The sequence below is a fragment of the Neltuma alba genome, unplaced genomic scaffold (assembly GCF_004799145.2).
Source record: "Neltuma alba isolate B1F8T4 unplaced genomic scaffold, ASM479914v2 tig00012860_pilon, whole genome shotgun sequence".
In the NCBI taxonomy this organism is placed as follows: domain Eukaryota; kingdom Viridiplantae; phylum Streptophyta; class Magnoliopsida; order Fabales; family Fabaceae; genus Neltuma; species Neltuma alba.
This window is the reverse complement of record NW_021637243.1, coordinates 31,173-52,808: the sequence shown is the minus strand read 5'-3', so window position 1 is coordinate 52,808 and position 21,636 is coordinate 31,173. Positions and strand designations below refer to the sequence as shown.

Genomic DNA, 21,636 nt, shown 5'->3' with positions numbered 1-21,636 from the left:
TGTTAATAATATTTCAAATATTTAGTTATTATTATCATTTTAAAAGTAAATTTAGTTTTAGATAATAATTTATCCAATTAAATTTTTAAAATGGTTAATTTGAACTTTAATAATGATTTGATTATATTATATGCGTTGATATTTTAAACTATATATATATATATTTGATAATAGAATATTTTTATACTTATATAACTTGTGACTCTATAATTGAATTAGAAATTCATGAGTTTCAACAGCAATGTTTCTCACATTAAGTAAAATAATAGTTAGATTGTAAAATTTAAAAATAAAATTCTTATAAAGAAGAAAAACTTGATATTTTTGTTATGAAAGAAAAGTATACTTATGAAGAAAAGTAATTAATTATAGTGATGATGAAGTTTCAAAAGATTAATAATAGTGTTTATTTATTGCACAATTGCATTATAGATAAAACTTTTAGATGTTGTTATCTTGTTAATGAATGTTTTAGATGTTCTTAGATATTGATGAATATTTATATATGATGATATTTTATATGTGACTTAATTTTTATCATATTTATGTCTTTTATTAATAATTTAATTGATTTATTTTTATAAAAAATATGATAAATATAAAAAATGTATTTTTTTTTAAACGGGCCAAAGCCCGCGGGCCGGCCCTGGCCCTGTAGCTTAAGGGCCGGGCCTAACAAATTGGGGTATTTTAAAATTCCAGCCCTGGAGGGCCGGCCCTTTTAAGCCCGCCAGCCCTGAAGGGCCGGCCCTGATTCCCGGCTCTACTACCCGGGATTAATTGGGATTAAACAAACCCATATATTTAGAACTGGGGATACTATAAAGGGAGGTGGTATTCTTCAATTCTATCTATATGAGATTGCCTAATCTTATATGATAAAAACTACCCATGCTAAGCATCCTCTTAATACATGTTTTCAACCACCCTACCTAATCCTTATCCCTCATTTTCAATATTCCATACCAAACGTGACCTATGAGTCCACTTCGGATAGGGTCTAAACATTCTAAACAGGTGATTGCATGACAAGACCTGCGATCTATAAAATTATGATGTTTGAGTTGGTGAAACAAAAAACGAAAAAACTAAGCCATAAGTAAAAATTAACTACTTATAATTTCTGGCTTTTAAAATATAAGAAGAGAGAAAGTTAAAAAATTTATTATTTTCTCTCATTCCTATTATAAACTTTAAATAACTAATTTACGGATAACGAAAAATTAGTTAAAACTAATAAATAGATTAAAACTATATCTTTATTTTTAAATATACCCTTATAATAAATGATAAAAAAAGATAAAAGAAAATAAATGACATCAGCATGAGCTTATAAATTCAATTGAAATTAATAAATAAATCATACCCCAAATTTAAAGCTTATAAATAATATAAAATTATCATATCATGTAAATTGATAATTTTTTATTCTTATTATTTATAAAAAATCATACTTATTTTGATAATTTTATAAACTAAAATTTTTTATTCAATCATAATCCAAATAATTTACTTTCACAAATTAACTTATTATAAAAATCAATCTAAATATAAATCATATTACCTAATCTAATTTTTATTTAATCTAATTTTTTTTTAAAAATCAATTAAATTAAGTTTTTTTCTAATCGCAGATTTAAAGGGCCCTGTATATAATGGCACGGCCGAGGGCTAGCACAGATATGGGTATGACAGAATTTGACAATCTAAGTCAAAACAACGTGGAAGGACACACCTTGCATAGTTGCATTTATCACAAGTACATGATTCCTAACTCGGAGATTGATGATTATTTTTCTCCCATTTTCCTAATATTTTTATCATTAAAAAAATTTCATTGGACAGCACGGCTTCCAAAATGAGGGTCGCATCTTTGTCTCATTCTCCATTCAACGATAATCGTTCATGGTTTTTACTGGCTGTTGGAATGCTTCGAGTGTCAACCCTGCCAACGGATCCAGCCGTAGATCATAGCCATAATATAGAATGGTAGAAGATTTCGCTGAAACAGTCAGCTTATCTCAAAGATGAGCGGAATCAGTTCGTAATCTGCTCGATCCTCTTGAAAGCTAACAGTTTATTAGCGGTTGATTTTTTAAATACAAATTGGAGTTTGTGTACTGGAAGAATGGAAGTTGATAGGATCGAAGAGAGCAGCGAGAGATTGCTGGGAAGTAACAGTAGTGGTGGGAGTGGTGGAAATAGGTGGGTCGATGGCAGTGAAGTATACTGGGAATCGCCTCCATGGTCAAACCGTAATGAGGATAGGGGTACAGAGGGATATGGTTCAATCAGAAGGAGGCTTGTGAAGAATCCCAAGAGAGTTGATTCATTCGATGTTGAAGCTATGGAAATTGCTGGTAGTTACAGCCACCGCTCCAAGGTAATTTTTCGATCACGCTATCCTTTCTTCCAAGCTCTGGCTCAGCATTCTGGAGATGCCCACTTATTCTGTATTTGTTTGTTGAGCTCCTTTCTTTGATATTTCACTTGAGAAATAATGAGATGTCCTTAATTCTTTACTCATTCGAATGAAATAGATAATAAGAGAACGAACTTACCTACAAAAGGCGCACTGGGATTTTAGAAGCCACCCGCGTTAATGAGATAAATAGAACGAAAGAGAAAAACCACGCGCCTCAAAGGGGAAAAAGAAAAAAGGAAAGGAATTTAGTGCTAGGACTTGAACCCAAAAACGTCAGGATATGTTAGGGAACACTTAAAAGATGTCACACAGGGTTAAATAATGAATATGCAGCGTATGCATATGAGACTCTTGCGTATTTGTAATTCCTTCAAGCCCATTTCAGTTATGTGTGTGGAATCAGAACATTGAAGATTTGTAAAGTAGCGTAGCTCATACTACAGTGATAAAATAGTCGTTGTTGAATGTTTGATACTGATTTTGCAACTTTTGACTGACAATCAATAATGTCAATTTAAGCATGTTTTATAAAATAGATTACCTATCTCAATTTTTTTAAGCTCTAGTACTTATATGAATCAGGATCTTCCCCCTTGGTCAACTCTTGCAATGGCATTTCAGACTCTTGGTGTGGTATATGGGGACTTGGGAACAAGTCCCCTGTACGTCTTTGCTGATGTCTTCAGCAAGGTTCCAGTTGAGTCAGAGGTTGATGTATTGGGAGCATTGTCTTTAGTTATGTACACAATAGCACTTATTCCACTAGCAAAGTATGTATTTATAGTCCTCAAGGCAAATGATAATGGTGAAGGTAATAGATAAATATTCCTACTATGAATTATTTACTTTGGTTGAGTAATCGTAAATCAGTTTTAATTCATTTGGATTCACCTGTAGGAGGAACATTTGCACTATACTCTCTCATTTGCAGGTATGCAAATGTGAATCTGCTCCCTAATCGTCAGCAAGCTGATGAGCATATTTCTAGTTTTAGGCTCAAACTGCCCACTCCAGCGCTGGAAAGAGCTCTCAACATAAAGGAGACTTTGGAAAGGAGGTCATCTTTGAAAACTCTTTTGTTGCTGTTGGTTCTGCTGGGAACTTCTATGGTTATTGGAGATGGTATCCTAACCCCTGCAATATCAGGTACATAAGCCTACTATTGTTTAGTGAGAAATCCTGTGACAAGTAAAAAGAGGATGAAATTTAAAAAATTAATTGTGACATATTCTGCAGAAGCTGCTGTGTTCAAAGTTAAGTGTGTGGTAAAAAATCATGTCTTTGGCAATGAACATTACTGTATATCTGGAAATTCTAGGTCTATACCATATGAAGTTTGCTGTTTGTCAAGTTAGCCTGCAGGCGGTCTATTTGGTGAGAATACCGTTAACTAATGTATACATTAATTTTCTATGAGTTAATATGCTTATGAAAGCCCCGCTAATATTGGTCAAATGGCTATTTAAAATTGCGTGTGACCCAAGATATTGATATATTAGTTCTTAACATAAGATGATGCGAGGAATGGACAATAACCTGCTGTATTCCCATTGGTCTCCAAATTCATAATAAAACAACTCTTTCACCTATGCAAAGAGAAGTCTATTTGGCATGTGTCTTGCCACCCAATGCCTTCAGTACCCCTGGGGCTCCCCGGGGAGAGTCTTTGGAAAATAGATTTACTGAGGATGTGACGTAATCAATTAATCTCCTCAAAATCTCCTGTGTTATGAGGAGAAAAACTCTGTCAATCAAGTTGCATAAACAAGGAGAAAACATACCTGCATATTTTTAAACTTATGCCATGCAATAAAAAAAGATGAGTAAATTTTTTCCTTGGACCAACATTCCATGATTGGTTCTCTTGAAAAAACTTTTTCCGCATGTAATGTTTCTATTAGAGCACTTGATAGCAAACTTCTTAGAAACTTAAGTTTTCTCCCATAAACAGTTACCACTGCGTGACAAGCATTGCAGTGCCCCCTCAATTGAAACAGGTGCTTTCATTCCACTTGGCATGATCCATTTATTTACTGGTTGAAGTTCAGAGTATTTTAATTTACTAGGGGCAAACCAGGTACATATATATACTTTCCTTTAATGAGCTTGTACTTTGGGTCCCTTGGGGTTTGGGACTAGACTTTGCTGAATTGATTGAATTGGCTATTTGCTTCCACTCCTCCTTATAATCTCTTTAGTGGGATCTTTATTTACTTTTTTCAAAGTTATATTGGAATGTATTTTAGAGAAAACAAGATTGTTTGTGCTGCAACTTAATTATAATCACAATGCTTCTCTGTTGCAGTGATGTCTTCCATAAGTGGACTGCAAGATGAGATAAATGGAATTGGTACAAGTGGGTATAGTTTCCTATTCTCCCCCTTGAATTTACCTTTATTTCTAGCTGAAAAATGATGGAACAGCCCCAAGGTGGTATTATTCAATCGCAAATCTCTCCAGAGTGTGAGTCTAATGGAGGAATACGCTAAACTAAACAGAAGGCAACACAACCCTGTGCTTTTGATAGGCACAGCCTCTCCGAGAGATTATCCAAAATATCCTCCCCTCCCCGAAACAACCACCCATGCAACACACACACAGCCGTCTCTCCTTCTAATTGTCAACTAGAAAATCCCAGAGTACCCCCTCACATGATCTGCACCACTATTCAGATATTGGGCCTCTTCCTGTAATATGTGAATTGGTGCCCATGTTCGACAAAAAACTAGTAAACAAATAATGAGATCAAAGCGAAAACTCATGAAATGGGGAGTGGAGGTGGTTTATGAAAAGATCCCTAGTCACTTTCCCATTGTTAGATTGATAGTACCTGAAAACCTCATTCACATGCATGTTAACTTTAGATGGAAATCCTCGTGGTGTGTTTTTCCTTTTCTGTTTCAGGAAGATATGCCTAAAGTCATTACTTATCTTTGAAGAAATGAATTTGTGACATTTTAGTAGAAGTTACATTCAGAAATTGCAGATATCTCTTCAAAATTTTCTGGACCAAATGTCCATGAGGTAAAAGTCTTTCTAATTAATGAGCGAGGAGTGCTTTGGCCTGAGTAGGTTGGGTAATTTTTCTGCCTTAAAAACAATTTGTGAACATCTCTGTTCATAGTGCTTCAGAAAAAAGTGAGAAATAGATGCTAAATTTTTGTCTCTCTCTCAGTCTGAACTATTAACTGGACCTATTGAGTTTTAGGTTTCTTCAAGAACGCTGCTTTTTATCTCTATTCTAGAACTGTGGGCAATGTGGACAATTGACAGCATTAGCATTGTGGATCGCTTAAATTTTTTGTGTTTCTTGCAGAAGCTGTGGTCATTATCTCAATCGTAGTTCTGCTGGGCTTGTTTAGCATACAAAAGTTTGGTACCAGCAAAGTGGCTTTCCTGTTTTCCCCTGTTATCGCTTTATGGTTCTTCTCTCTGGGTTCTATTGGGATATATAATATATTAACATATGATATTAAGGTCCTGAAAGCATTCAATCCAGCCTATATCTATTATTTCTTCAAGAAGAACACCACTAGGGCGTGGTCTGCTCTTGGTGGTTGTGTTCTGTGTATTACAGGTATGTCTTTTTCTCCATGTTCGAGAATGTCACAAGATTAATAGTTTTATTAGCTTAATTTATACCATTTTGCCATTCAGAAGGCACAGATAATGAAGACTCTGTTGATTTAAGATAAATTACTTGACTTCAAGCTTGCCAATTACTTGGGTTCTAATTAGAGCCATGAAGCTTTCTTATTAAAGTGAGAAATTTGTGAAGCATGAAAACGACCGTTTCAATTGTATGAAAGACAAGGAACCAGGAACTTAGACGACTTGGTTGTATGTTTTCTCTTCAGGTTCAGAGGCAATGTTTGCTGATCTGGGTCATTTTTCTGTACGTGCAATACAGGTTTGTACCTTTTTGTGATCCCATAAGTTTGCCTATGAAGTATCGAATTTTTTAGCTCAAGTGTTCCATGTAATTGATACTACAGATTGCTTTTACTTGCGTGGTATTTCCATGTCTCCTCTTCGCTTATATGGGCCAAGCTGCTTATTTGATGAAGTACCCTAATTGTTATTCAAAAATATTCTACGCTTCTGTTCCAGGTGATTTGTCAATAGATAATTGTTTATGCCTGTAAATAGGATTCATTGTTCTTCAAACTCCTATTTTAGAGATATTTGTTCTGTATTATAATCTCTTTTATACCTTGTATTTTTGTTTCTTCATGCAGAAAGCCTCTTCTGGCCCGTGTTTGTGATAGCCTCTCTTGCTGCTATGATTGCCAGCCAAGCAATGATATCTGCTACGTTCTCATGCGTAAGGCAAGCTATGGCTTTGGGCTGCTTCCCAAGGCTCAAGATAATTCACACCTCAAAAAAGCAAATGGGTCGAGTTTACATCCCTGTAATGAACTATTTTCTTATGACCATGTGCATAGTGGTCATTTCCTTCTTCCAGAGCACTACTGACATAGCAAATGCATATGGTAACAAATCACCATCTCAATTTTCTGAGTATTTCTTCCTATTGTTTCTACTTTCTTTTTGTTTTTTTTTTTTGGGTGATATCCTGTCGTTTCTACTTTGGTTCAAGGATGATGGTTCCTGCTTGGTGGTTATTTCGGCATTCTAGTTTTCACACCGGCATTTTAACCAGTTCAAAATTACAATTTGGCAACGCGTCAAAAATCGTGTAATGGAATTACTTGAACCAGAATGCCTCTTATATTGATTAATTTGCAATTATCGATTACTTCTCTCGTATTCAGATGAACTTTTATCTTCTATTTCTGCACCCACGTGCAAGTTTGTATTGGCATAACTCTAGATGTCTTTAGGGACTTTGACAATGGTAATTATAACACCAACCACTGGCTCTCATGAATCCGGAGGTTTTGAATTTTTATTTACAACTTGAATGGACCAAATCATGCTAAAAGCATACGGCACGCATACCTAATACTTGGTCCCATACTCCCATTTGTGGCATGTCTACTTACGCTTTTTATATTGCTCTTTTTAGGCATTGCTGAAGTAGGTGTTATGATGGTTAGCACCACCTTAGTGACACTTGTAATGCTTCTAATCTGGAAGACCAACTTGTTCTTGGCGTGTTGTTTCCCGCTGGTATTTGGATCAGTGGAGCTCATTTACATGTCTTCTGTCCTATCGAAAATAGTTGAAGGTGGCTGGCTTCCCCTCGTCTTTTCTACTTTCCTCCTCTCTGTGATGTACATCTGGAACTATGGGAGTGTGTTGAAGTACCAGAGTGAAGTCAGGCAGAAGATCTCACTGGATCTGATGCGTGACCTTGGCTCCAATCTTGGAACTGTCAGACTGCCGGGAATAGGGCTGCTATATAATGAACTCGTACAAGGCATTCCTTCCATTTTTGCACAGTTCCTTTTGAGCCTCCCAGCTATCCACTCTACTATAGTCTTTGTTTGCATCAAATATGTTCCAATTCCCGTGGTTCCTCAAGAAGAAAGATTCCTATTTCGAAGAATTTGTCCCAAGGATTACCATATGTTCCAGTGTGTTGCCCGGTACGGCTACAAAGATGTGAGAAAGGAAGATCACCATGCGTTTGAGCAACTTCTTATCGAAAGCCTTGAGAAATTCTTGAGAAGGGAGGCTCATGAAACTGCCTTAGAGATGCAGGGCAACTTAACTGAGGATGGAGATAATGTTTCAGAGAGATCATGGGATTCTGATCCTCCTTCTAGCGATGGGTGTGAGGATGAACTTAGGATTCCTCTTATGCATGGTCGAGATTCCCAAGAAACAAGAACTCCTACTGCACCAGGGGCTGCATCATCTGTAATAACATCTAGTTATATGCCATCTGAGGAAGATGCTAGCCCTGAGGAAGACCCTAGTCTTGAATATGAGCTTTCAGTCCTTAGAGAAGCGATGGAATCTGGATGCACCTATTTGCTTGGACATGGGAATGTGAGGGCAAGGAAGGACTCTTTTTTCCTCAAGAAATTGTTGATAAATTATTTCTATGCATTTTTGAGAAAGAATTGCAGACAAGGTACCGCAAGCATGAGAGTACCTCACACCAATATAATTCAAGTAGGGATGACATATATGGTCTGATTCATCCATGTAATTCTTTCTGATCTCTGAAGCATGAAAAATTCCTAGGTAGCTTGGGTATATAGAAAATTTGTGACATAACCAATTGTAGATGGACAAGTGTATCAAAACTCAAAAGAGAACTCCAGTGAAAAATATTGTAAAGTGCTTACAGGTCCGTTGATGATTAGCCTGGTTAATTTTTTTTTCCTTTTTTGTTTCTTTTTCTCCACTGGGAATCCAAGAAATTCTCTTAGTACTTTGACTTGGTCATTGGCTGCGTTGAGCCAGTTCATTTCATGTATAATTTTCTGAGATGCTTTTGCGATTATTTGTCTGTCTATGCGCCCCCCTTATAATTCCCTACAAAAGTTATTCTTAAAATTCTGCTACCACATCAATTTTCAGCTTTGGGCTTTTTTTTTTTTTGGGTTATACTCTTCTAATGTTTTATTTAACTAATTTGATTAGATTAAAAAAAAATTAGGTAAGTTAGTTAATTATAAGAAATATGACATGTTTTACTTAAAATATTATAATCACCTTCCTTAATATCGTTTTTTTTTTTTACTTGATTACGGTGGAGGGAATATTTATAAGGATAATTTAGAAAAAAAAACTAATAAATATGAAAAATAGGTCTTATATTTAGAATTAAAATTAATTCTATAATTAGGTTTTATATTAAAGATTGGAAGAGTAACATCTTTAGACGTGTTAAATTTAGGGTTCTCTTACATTTCATGTTCATGGGCTAAGAAGCCACTGAACTCTCTATTGGCCCTCTTTTCCAGGTCCATGTGCATTGGGCTTTACAGTTTTGTAAACATTTTTGCATTAATTTTATATTTACATTAATTATTATTGTTGTTGTGTAATTTTAACTATCATCTCGCCGATGTATTTAACTTTATTCCTATTTTTGTTGAAATTCAATATTCTTGATTCTCAATTATAAAGAGGTAACTTCAAATTTTCACCTTTGCTTCTTCTTTTTTTTTTTGGCTTCCTTTTTATCTTTTTTGGGACCTTGCTTGTTTATTCTATCGAAATTCTTCATGTTTATCCAGGAGGGTGCCTTTTGCTTTCGGACATCCTTAATCCTTATATAGCTGAAACCATTTATAAAGTCCCTGTCACGTGCGCTGGCCTTCAACAAAATCTGCATCACTATCACAAAATGTCCAGATCAGTTTCCCACCGAGAAGGGAGGGTTCCTTTTGGAAAACATAAAATAAAATAATAATAAATTTGATTTATGATTTATCTAAATTAAGCATTCAAATCCACAATGAACGAGTCATCATCATGTAAAGAGTGCATTTTGATCGGAAAATATCTCCAACGTCTAAATACAAAGAACTTACCTTGATGTAAACACAGTGCAATGTATTTATCTTAACTTTAACCCTTTGGTTGGAAAAGGGGGAGAGTGATTAATGAGTTCAATTCTTTCCCCCCCAAAAAAAAAGGATAAGTGTAGTTATAAAGTTTTGATAAAAATAACTTTTTCTTTCGGACAAATAACTTTAACCCTTTGTTTCTGTTTTAAGAAATGAATGACATTATTAGTGTTTTATTGATAGATTGATGTGTCTTCATACAGTGAGCATTAAATTATTTATTTTTTAACTTATTTTTATCAAAATTATTCAAAAATTGTTTAGATTGCGTAATTCATTTATCTCAGTTTCAAAAGTTGATCATAAACACTAAGGTTTTTTTTCCCTTTTTTGGTAGCATATTATTTTAATCCAATATCTAAATCTTGTTTGTGAAAGTAAGAGATATTTTTATTTTGAATGATGAATACTATAAAATAAAACCCTATTTAAATTTTAGCAAGTAATAATTAAAATTTATAAATATTACTAAAAGGGAGGGGAAAAAGAAGTTTATGATCTTTTGGTTTTGTTTGGTTATGGGAGAAAAAGAAGGGGGGTGGTGGGGGGGTTTTGAACTGCCAATGGGAAAGACTGTGGGTTCAGTTGTGAAACAAAATGGGTAGTTAGACGAATTATCATTTATCACTGTTAGAATTGAATTAAATGAAAGCTTATCAAAAGACACTTTTGGGGCAGTTGTGCATTTGCGTCCCATTCATGTAGTCATCATTTTAACTGTCCTCTACCTCGCTTCCATTTCATTCACTTTGTTTTTCCCACCTCTTAAATACTACTGCTTCTTATTTTCAATATAAAAATTAGTTTAACTTTTAATTCAGTAATTAGATTTTAATTCAATTTGTATCTTATATTTATCTATTTTTTTAAAATAATTCTCATAGTAATTGTGTATGTTAAAGATTCCATCAAATGACAATTCTATTTAGTACACATTACTAATAAGAGTATTCTAAGAAAGATAACACGTATTAATGATAAATAAGTAACTTAATAAACTTTTTTAATTTACTCAAATTAGTCAACTAGCTCTTATATTAAGGACCGGAAGTAGTACCTTCGATTCTGAATATAAAAGTTAATGAAAGATTTAATTTTTCCTTAAATATAAAATTTTCAACTCACTTTGTCTTCCATAAGTATTCATTTTTTAAAAATAATTCTTATGACAATTGCTCACGTTAAAGGATTTTTATTCTAATCCATATCATCATTAAGGATATTTAAAAAAATAACATTTAATTATTACAAATAACTAATTTAAACAATTTTTTAGTATTTTTAATTAGTTATTTTACTTTTATACTACTTCCGATCCTAATTATAAGTTCCGGGAGGTAGTATTAAAGACAGAAAGTGATAACTTGAATAACCAAAAGACCAAAAGATGGACTAATCATGGCAGTTGAGACCTAAAGACAGCTTGTTACGCTCAATATTTGTTAGAAACACATTTACAAGTGAATAATTCAATGCAATATTTTTCAAAGAAAGTCCATGGAATTACTGTATATACAAAGGAAGGATCCAAGAAGGGGGACTGTGAATAGTCATAAAGTCAATGTTCATGCAGTGAGTCTAACAAGTAGTCCTTTTTTGGCCTGCAAGTCTAACAACTAATCTAGTTGACACAATTACTGGCTTTCCCTGAAAATGTGTACAAAACAAATAAATCGGTTTCACATGATCGATAAGATCTATGATCTCCTTCACAATATTGGGTATCAGGTGATCCATCCAATTGAAGTTGTTTAGGAGTGTTTGGATAGAAACCAAACCATGGTTTCAAAAATATTTTTACAGTTTATGAAATAAATATGTAGAGGAATTTGTCTCGTTTTGAGAAAAAGTACTTCTGAAACTATGGTTTGGAGGTTGCCAAACACCCATAAGCCTTTCAATTCTCATGAGGCTTCTGGATCCAATGGAGCTTTAAACCCTCCAAAATTCCCTCTCTCTGTTTTTTTTTTCAAAAAATCTCTTAATTCTATATATTAAAAAAAAAAGAATCTAATTAAATTTGACTAACATGTGACTTGCCTACATGAATCTAATATTGTCATCCTAGTTTGATAAGTGGATTAATTCCTCTTCCCCCGTCACTACACTAATAATAAATAATATTTTCATTTAACGAGCACAAGAAATATTTTTTTTTAAAAAAGGAAGTTATATTTTTTGTAATATCCTTACACATATTTTTGTAATATTTGGGGTAACTTATCTGTTAGTCATATTCTAACTTCAATTTGATTTCTACAACGGAAAACTTAGTAATTGCATCATCATGATCTCATTGGTTTTTTTTTTTAAAAAAATGAATTTGGCATCACTTTCGTTAAACTTCCAATTATATAAAGTTGTTGGCCAAGAACCAAATTCCATCACGCTGCATGTCACCTATGAAATATGATAATTTTATTTAATTATTTACTTCTTATTTTTGTCTATACTCATTACACATATCTTGAGTGTCAACTTCACATGTGGCTTACTAGTACATAAACTTTGATTAAAGATTATTAATACGCTACAGGTTTCAGAATTTTATAAATCAAATAGAATCATACGAATCAACAATTAATAATCCAAGAGGAAAATTAAAGCATGGTCAACTGAATAACAAAAACAAATGGGACAAGAAAAGAAGTCATACAAGTAAGCGAATATGGTAAATATTTAATTGATGATATATTTGCGTGTATAAACAGGATAACTGATACTTACAGATAGGATACCATTGCCTCATATAATTCCAAAATGAAATAAATTAAAGTCTAAATTTGGTTCTAATTAAACTAAACTATTAAAGAAAGGCAAACAGATCATTAATTCTTCCTCTAAGAATATTAATAATTTTACTTGTAAAAAAATTGCTAATAAAATAGATTTCAGACACACTAATTCAAATGTAAATTTCATTCAACCCCACACTCACTGAAAATATGTGTATTATTATTATTATCCTCTTTCTTGAAACCTTGAAAACTCGAAATTATTGAGTGAAACTATTTTATTAACAGAATTATCCAATAGTTCTCACAAAAAAATCAATAATTTAATTACTGGTAGAATATAATGACGTGACACAATTGTCTAATAAGACGACGCTTATTAGTTATTATAATAACTACTCCTTTGGTCTTATTCAAGCCTGTGGAAAAATACTTAAATTAAATTTTTGTCATTTTTAAGTAAAATTAACATTGTTATATAAATATATCTCAAGGTTCCATCCGCATTTACAGTTAAGTTATATAAATCAAACTTATAAATGTTGCAACCACTTTTATTATTTTCATTTTATAAGTCGAATCTAATTGATTTATATGGACAAAAATTATTTAAAATTTGTTTATATTCTTAAAATTACATCATCTTTTTTTAAATGTTCTTAATTAAATACAAAAAAATCTTAACTATATCTTATTCATGTTTTTCATCAATCAATTTATCCATCATAAGTACTCAGAAATATCTGTATTAAGCATACTATTAAAAAAAATTAACTGCTTTAATAAAATGACTGATAAATGTGAAAATGAATTGCTTATAATAAGTGATTGATGAATAAAAACATAGAGGATATCAGTCTAAATATGCATGCGTATCTTTATAGAAGTTTTTAGAACTGCAACGGAATATCCTGTGAATGATTCTTTTTTTTTCAATCGTCTGTTGTTATCAATGAGTGTGACATGTTTTGGAAGGACAATTTTTTGCTTACATCGGATAGAAAATAGGATAATGATTTTTATGTCCTTCCCATAATATTTTGTCGCCCTTCAAATTTGACTGAGCAAATACAACAATAGTTTTTTGTCATTAAATGAGCTAACTAGACGACAAACAGATATAGATATGTGAAGCAAATATACATACTACTACATAAGCTACTTTGTCTCTTAATATAAGATTTAATTTAATTTTTAATTTGATCCTAAATATAAGATTTTAATTTATTTTATTTTAATATTTATTTATTTATTTTTCAAATAGTCTCTATAATAGTTGCATGTGTTAAGAATTTACCACCAATTTGTAATTCAAACTTACAATACTAATAAGAGTATTTTAGAAAACAATATCTATTTACTACAAATAAATAATTTAATTAATTTTTTAATTTTTTTAAATTAATTAACTAGATACTATATTAAGGAGTAGAGGTAGTAATTAACTAATCTCTAAATATGTGTGTGAGAGAGAAATTAAAACCTTTTTGCTTTTTATCATTAAAAAATTGAATTCCGTGCTTTTTTGGTTTATATAACATTATGCATATTTTTGTCCTTCTTTCATTCTTCTGAATAAAATACATTTTACTGCTTTACATAAATTAAGAAAATTAGTTAATAATTTTAACATTACCTCACTTTTCTAAGTACTTTCAAACTGTGCTTAATTGGCCAGCTTAAAAATTATCCCAGGCAATGGCTTAGATGCTTTCAACTAAGTCTTATTTGTCTTATCAAAATAAAACTCTCCCAGACATTTCTTTACCTTAATATCAAAATTAATAATGTAAATTAGATAGAATTTGTTTGAATCTAGGATCACGTGTGAATGTATAAATTTTTTACTTTTAATTTAAAAAGATTATAATAAAAGTTTTTAAATTTATCAATTTGTTTAGACGTATGATTTTGCAATAATTGTTAATTAGTTCATTAGATCGCAAACAAAACATACCAGATTAAGTTTTGATTGAACATAATATTTTGACAGTTCTGTCAATGACTCAAGGAAGATGTCTCAAATTTCAAGTTCAAATCCTTCTCAGTAATTATTTCAAATTAAGAACTAAACTACTTCTAGTTTTCATTTGCAAGGCTCCAACTCACGTTAGAGTCGTCGAAACAACTATGAATTTTTGTTTGTTTGTCATTTTTAAACCCATATTTGAAGAAAAGTAATTATACTCCTAAACCTCATAATCATCTGGTAATCTTACCTGTTATTCATTCCGCGTTTGAGCCAAAAGCACGTTTTGCAAACTTTGTAAAACAAACAGAAATCCAACCATACCCAATACCTAGTAGCTAGTACGCATGTGTTTTTTTTTTTTTCAAATAATTCAGAGTATCTCAAGCTACTTTAAGTTTGAAACTAATATTTATCAGACCAAGAACGTTAAGGTTAAAACCCTCCTAATGCTTAATACACATGTATTCTTTTTTTTTTTTTTAAAGTATAATTCAGGGTATCTCAAGCTACGTTAGATGTGAAACTAATCTCTATCAGGCTGAGAGCGTTAAGGTTAAAACTCTCCCAACAAGTGTACTTTTTGATATTCAAACTTGTGTTTTCCTCCTCAATTACACCACTTATCATCTCAACTAATAACTTGTTAATAATACATGTATTCAAACAAACTCAATCATATAAACAAACAAATATGTACAAAGTAACACATCAGCATTTCCCTTGGCGACAAACCAGCAGCTTTGTCCTTCTTTTTTTTTTTTTTGACTGAACAACAGCTTTGCCTTTAACAGGTACCTTTTAAAACAGTGAAAATAAAATAGAAAATCGTTTGAGGTGAAATCAAGTATGAACAACATCTATTGATGAGGAGGAAAGATCAAACTGCGTGAAATCTTTTAGAGAGGATAGACAAAAACTAATTAAATAAAACACGTAATAAAGTTATTGAGCAAAATTTTGTGATTAACTGCCTATTTAAAAATTTAGCTATTAATAGAACATTACAGCGGTGTATGATTCATACGGTCTAGCCCACCTAATAAAATGAGAATTGTTATTAATGTTTTTATTTTTAATTAGAAAAATGGTAATAACCTCTCTTGTCGACAAAGCTACAAATAATAATATTATTTGTACATAACATTTAATATTTGATAATGTTATCATATGTAGGTCGGCTTGCACGACAGCAAAAAGAAACAAAAGGCAGAATTTTGCAAGATCTTGCTATCAGAAACACCGACTATACTTGTACATTAATATATTAATAGATGTAAGGAAATATTTGTTTACGTTGTCATTGTTAAATATTTTAACTAAATTATTGTGAGCATGTAGTAGTGTTTACAGATTAACATCTATTCTTTAATTTAATAATACATTGACTGTATTCTAATTAAAAATTAATAATAAAAAATATTTTAAACAATAATTAACATTTAACTCGCAGCTGCAAGCCTGAATCCAGCTGGGCAGCTGGCTCTTTATTTATAAAATAATCCTCGTGTTTTGAGACAGAATCAATTAATGTAATATATTAATATGAACTATGAAAAGATATGTGAATGATGCAATCTATATTAAATTTTAGTGTGATTGCATCAATCTTAATTTTTTTTTCCAAGCGTCACCTTTATTTAATTTGGTCTTATGACCACAATCTTCCTAATACCTTGTTGAAAATTCCTCCCTAAGAGTTCCATTCAAGACGACAAATCCAGTTAACTAATACCTCTTACTTACTTCTGATCTTATTTATAAGATGTCCTTAAAAAATATTTAGAATTTTAAATAACATTTTTATTTATGTAATTCCATTATTTATATTTTATACATAAAATCCGAAGAAATATTTATATATAAATGTGTGTGCTGAGATCACATATGCCTTTTATTTGGTATCGTTAATTATTAGGTGTTGAATTATATTGTATATTACTGGAAGAATTGCAATCAAGTTCTAAAAAAGAATCATAATTATTAAAAATCCCAATAATAATCTAAATAGTCAGTAATAACAAGTTTTAGAATAAAAAAATAATTTCTAATTTGTTATTGGGACTTGTTGGTAGTTTTTTTTTTTTTTTGATCTTGTTGTAATTCTCTCTATATTATTTGCCTGTAGTTTTTGGCTTATTGACCTAACTAACAATACGGATTATGGCAGCTCGCCACCAGCTAATGAAGTTAATTAGTGGGTATAATCATGCTTTACCTAATCGAGCGCCCAATGAGCCACCTAGGTTAATTTCTATATTAGTTTAAAGTGGACCCCATATTCTATTGCAGGTATTAAAATTGAGAGTAAATTTCACAATATTCACAAAAAGGATAAACTATATAAATTTCACAAAATTTAATATAATATAAAAATATATAAAATTTTTATAAAAAACTATATTATTTATAAACTATAAATACTACAACTCAACGCAGGCTATTTAACTTGCATCATGGTCCACATGATTTTTAACATAATTAATTAGAAGAAGATATATTATATAAGTTGTGCTAATATTTAATGAATTGAAGTGATCAAGATGAAGCAAAATAGTAGTGGCGTGGGAAGAAGGAAGGTGTCATTATCAATGGTGTGAAGTATAATTAGGTTTTGATAAGGAGGGAATAATTAAAGGCAAGTCCTTTTTGAAAACAAACAATTAAGAAGCCAAATGATGAGCAGAGAACTCAACAAACTCAATTAAAATATATAATTAATTGTAATTAATTCCTCTCTCTGTGCGTACGCATCTGCAATTTGCAGCCAACAAGAAAATGACTTCCCTTCACTTTCCTGTTTTATTCATCCTTAGCCTCTTCTTGCTACGCGTCTTAAAATCAAACACATTTTCTAATTTACTTTAATTTGACGCCAAGTGTACCTTCTCACTCTGTTTTTTTCCCTAATTTTAGTGCTGAAGTTTTATATTTATATATTGATGTACTACTTCTGACTCTTAATATAAGACCCTATTTAATTTTTGTTTTGATCCTAAATATAAGAGCTCAATCCACTTTATCTCTCATATTTATTTTTTTTTTCAAAGTAGCCCTTCTAACAATAATAGTTCTAGTCAATACACTTGATTAATAATGATATTTTAGGAAAGACAACACCTATTTAGGACAAATAACTAACTCAACTTATTTTATTAATCTCTTCAAATTAGTCAACTGGCTCTTATAATTAGGACCGAATGTAGTATTAATTAATGATTCAGTGAAATGTCCCGGTGCTTCATTATTTTAATCCAAATGTTATACCCACTATTATTATTAAGTCATAGTTAAGCGCGCGGTGATATATAGTTCCTTATACTCTAGAATCAATATTAGTTTCTTTTTTTAAAAAAATAATAATTAGCTGAATTTAAGCTGTGGTCTGAGATGAGAATTGTGTAAAAAAAGAAAAAAGAAAAAGTGACATCACAAGTGTCCAGTCCAATTGTTTAATTTTCAACACGGTAGTAGTTTGTTTAATTGTTACTCTTCCTGTCCTAAATATAATACTAATTTTATAGTGTAAATTACATTATAAAATATGTCTTATATTTAGAATCAAAGGGAGTACATATGTATATTTACAACAAGTTTTTCGATCAAAATCAAAATAAGATAATTTCATATCATTTTTCAATATCAACGGAAAAAAAAAAACTATACATAACCTATATATATAACATAAAATTCACAAGCAAAAAAAATCCACTGTGTATTATATCTAGGCTTTTTTTTTTAATAAAAATAAGTGCATACTTTCCCAAGTAATTAGAAAACACACGTCTGTTATGTTGTTAATTAATCAAAAATCATACACTAAATTTAAATGTGCTTTCTTGTTTAGAAATATTATTTCTAATCATAAATATAAAACTCAGTTTATAGTGTAATAATTTAAATATAAAATTTATTTTATAATATAATATTTTAAATATAAGACTTATTTTATAATATATAAATTATATTATACGATAAGTCTTTAAGACTTTGAGACGGAAGTTGCATTTTTCAGAGGAATCATAAAACAGCGTATCTGCGTTTAAATACTGTCTGTCTCAAATGCTTGAATATGGTCAACATTGTCTGTCCTCCAGGTGTCGCAATTATCTAACTACACGTGGAGCGCATGCATGTGGAATGTTACCCGCGCGATGTGCAGTGGATTCAATTATATTCAGTTTCTTGTTAATTAGCTCCTTTATAACAAGTCATATTCTTACATAATTGTCTTGATTTAAATTTTTTATATTTATTGAAGATAAAATATGTCTTTTTAAGTTTATATAATATCTCTCAAAGCAAACATAAAAAATCAAAATCATTTCTACTATATAATTTGATTGGTGCAGCTAATTTTTTTTCCAGAAATTAGAAGTCAAATCAGATGGAAAAACACGTAATAATAGAAGACAAATTAATCTGTCAATTTAGATTAGTATCGCATAAAAATATAATTCTACAAAAAATTAATAATAATTAATGATATATGATCAAGTTGTGATGGCGCAAGATAAGAATGTTGGAGACCACCGTGTCCCGTAAAGTGTGAGTGTAACCCAAGACGACATAAATCCAGCCACGGAGTTGTCCCTTGGCCAATTGGCCAGAAGCTTCCACCAATATGTGTGTATAAATATAAACATATCCATTAATATCAAAGAAATAAAAAAAATTATGACCTATTAAAAAACTATTTATTTAATGATGCTAACTTCTTCGATGAATCAAGAAAAATTTTGACTACTCCATTCTAATCATAAGGAAATTTATCAAAATTTTTTTAAAAAAGTTAAATCTTACTAACTTTGTTTTAAATTTATTCTTATTTAATATATACACACATTTCAACAAAATAAAATTAAAGTTTACAGGTAAATAGTACGTTTTTATCCTTAACATATGATCTACTTGATAATACAAATTATATTATAAAATAAATTTTATATTAAGGACAGAAAAAATACTATAATAGTAAATAGTGACAGGGAATCTCAAAAGTTAGTTGAAATAAAAAATTTGCTTGAATAAAAAAAAATGTCTGAAGTGGTTTCGAAAAAAATCATTTTAAAGTTAAAATTAAGAGTTAATATAATATTTAGTCTTTTAAGTTTTTCTTATTTTGATTTTGATTTCTCAAGTTTTAAAACGGTCTCCCAGGGAAAATAATCCAAATTTTTGTCAAATTATTAGGACTAATATTTTAAATAAAAAAACTTAAGGTTTGAAATTTGATAGATCAAAATTAAAATGAGAACAAATTTAGTGGCAAAAATTATATTAGCTCTAAGTTAAAGTAATTTTTTTGACTCATGAGCTTTTGACTGTTAGCTGTTTATCATATTTGAACATTTTGTAAGTGATTTTTCGATAAATTATCTAAACACATTTATATCAAACCAATTTTTTTCAAAGTCTATATAAATATAAATCATATTATATTAATTGAATTTTACCTCAATTTTAATTTATAAAAGTCGGTTGAAATAAAAATAATTTATGTCCAAATACTAGCTTGTAAATTGAAAAAGAGGGGAGAATTATAATAACCTGTTATGCTTATATTTGTTAATTGGAGGTGTTTGAATGAAACCAAATCATGGTTTAGAGAATAGCTTCTGGAAAATAGATTTTTAAAAGAATAGATTGTGTGAAAAAGTGATTCTGATAAAGTGAGAGTGTTTGGATAATTGTTATCAGAAGTATTTTTTTATATATGCAAATTACTAAAAAATAGCATAAATTAACATGATAATTATATAAAAGATAGATTTTATAATATATTTTAATTTGAAGGAATAAAATTGTTAATAATATATTTTTGGCTAACATAATTAATAATATATAAGATAGTGTAATTAATAAATAATTAATATGTGTATATATATTTATAAATTATAAGATTAAATATGTTTATAAATAAATAATTGAAGGGTGTTAAAGTCATATTATCGTTAGGATCTACTCTGACAGGCATAATCATACTTTCTAATTTGAGTTAGAAGCAAAATGATTTTTTTGTTTTTGAAACTATGACTGTGAACCTAAAACCGTCATTTGTTCATTTTCTCACTGTTTAGCAAATTTTTTACCTAAATCATAGTTTGAGTCCCAAAATCATGATTTTAGCTATTTGCCGCACAGGCCAAAGCAGATGAAATTCGAGGGCCGACATTGAATTAGGAATTAAAGGAGCTCAATTAAATGACACACAACATGGACTTGACGTGTGATTGATGCAACATTTATGTGTGAAACTCTCAACAGGTGACGTTTTTCAAAAAGCAACTTGGTCGGCCATTTTATGGGTTATCTTGTCTTGCATTGCATGTTTCACATTAGAAGTTTAAACCGTCAAAAGTTGCATTCATATTCCTTTTATCTTCACAAGAAAATGTGAGAAATTTTTTGCCGCTTAATCTCTCCCCTGTCAATTTTCTTACGGGAAAAAGACAAAAAAAAAAAAGATAGTTGAATAATGAAACTTCCAAATAGCCATCTAAATAAACAAAATTTCAGTTTAGATATAAATAACTAAATTAACATTTATAAATTTACTGATATGACCATATTATTTTTAAAAAAAAAACAAACAAACACCCTCACCTGTTGGTCTGTCATTAGAGCTCAGATGCCGACAACGACGGTTGAAGTTTAGGTGGGCCACAGGTCACCAACGGGTCATCGAAGCTTCAGTGGCTAATAACTTTTTTTTTTTTTAATTTTTTCAAGTTCAGTAATGTGATTAACAAATTCTTTAACAATATTAACAAGTTCAATATAGTAGTTAACAACTAGTTTTTCAGAAAATTTAAAAAGTGATATTTTTACAACTTTACTCATACGATTAACAAGTTCAGCATAACATTTAACAACAAATTTCTGAGAAATTTAAAAAGTGTATTTTTACAATTTCAAGAACTCGATTAACAAGGCTTATAACGATACTAACAACTCTCATAATGCTATTAACACCTCTAATAATAAGTCATGTAATGATATTAATGACTCTCATAA

At 30.6% G+C, this 21,636-nt stretch overlaps 1 protein-coding gene across 3 annotated transcripts; it reads left to right on the top strand.

Moving 5' to 3' along the window:
• Nucleotides 1–1,829: 1,829 nt before the first annotated feature.
• LOC114731889 (putative potassium transporter 12) lies at nucleotides 1,830–8,843 on the top strand. Of its 3 annotated transcripts, none has more exons than XM_028919132.1 (9): nucleotides 1,830–2,383; nucleotides 3,008–3,236; nucleotides 3,323–3,571; nucleotides 4,731–4,781; nucleotides 5,742–6,002; nucleotides 6,283–6,335; nucleotides 6,421–6,535; nucleotides 6,664–6,918; nucleotides 7,455–8,843. In XM_028919132.1, exons 1-9 carry the CDS (start codon nucleotides 2,129–2,131, stop codon nucleotides 8,531–8,533), a joined length of 2,547 nt encoding a protein of 848 aa, XP_028774965.1. In that variant the 5' UTR covers nucleotides 1,830–2,128; the 3' UTR covers nucleotides 8,534–8,843. The 3 variants fall into 3 exon arrangements, with proteins under 3 accessions (XP_028774965.1, XP_028774966.1, XP_028774967.1); XM_028919133.1 differs by having other exon boundaries at nucleotides 2,237–2,383; nucleotides 2,992–3,236; XM_028919134.1 differs by lacking the exon at nucleotides 3,008–3,236 and having other exon boundaries at nucleotides 2,237–2,383; nucleotides 3,357–3,571.
• Nucleotides 8,844–21,636: the final 12,793 nt, after the last annotated feature.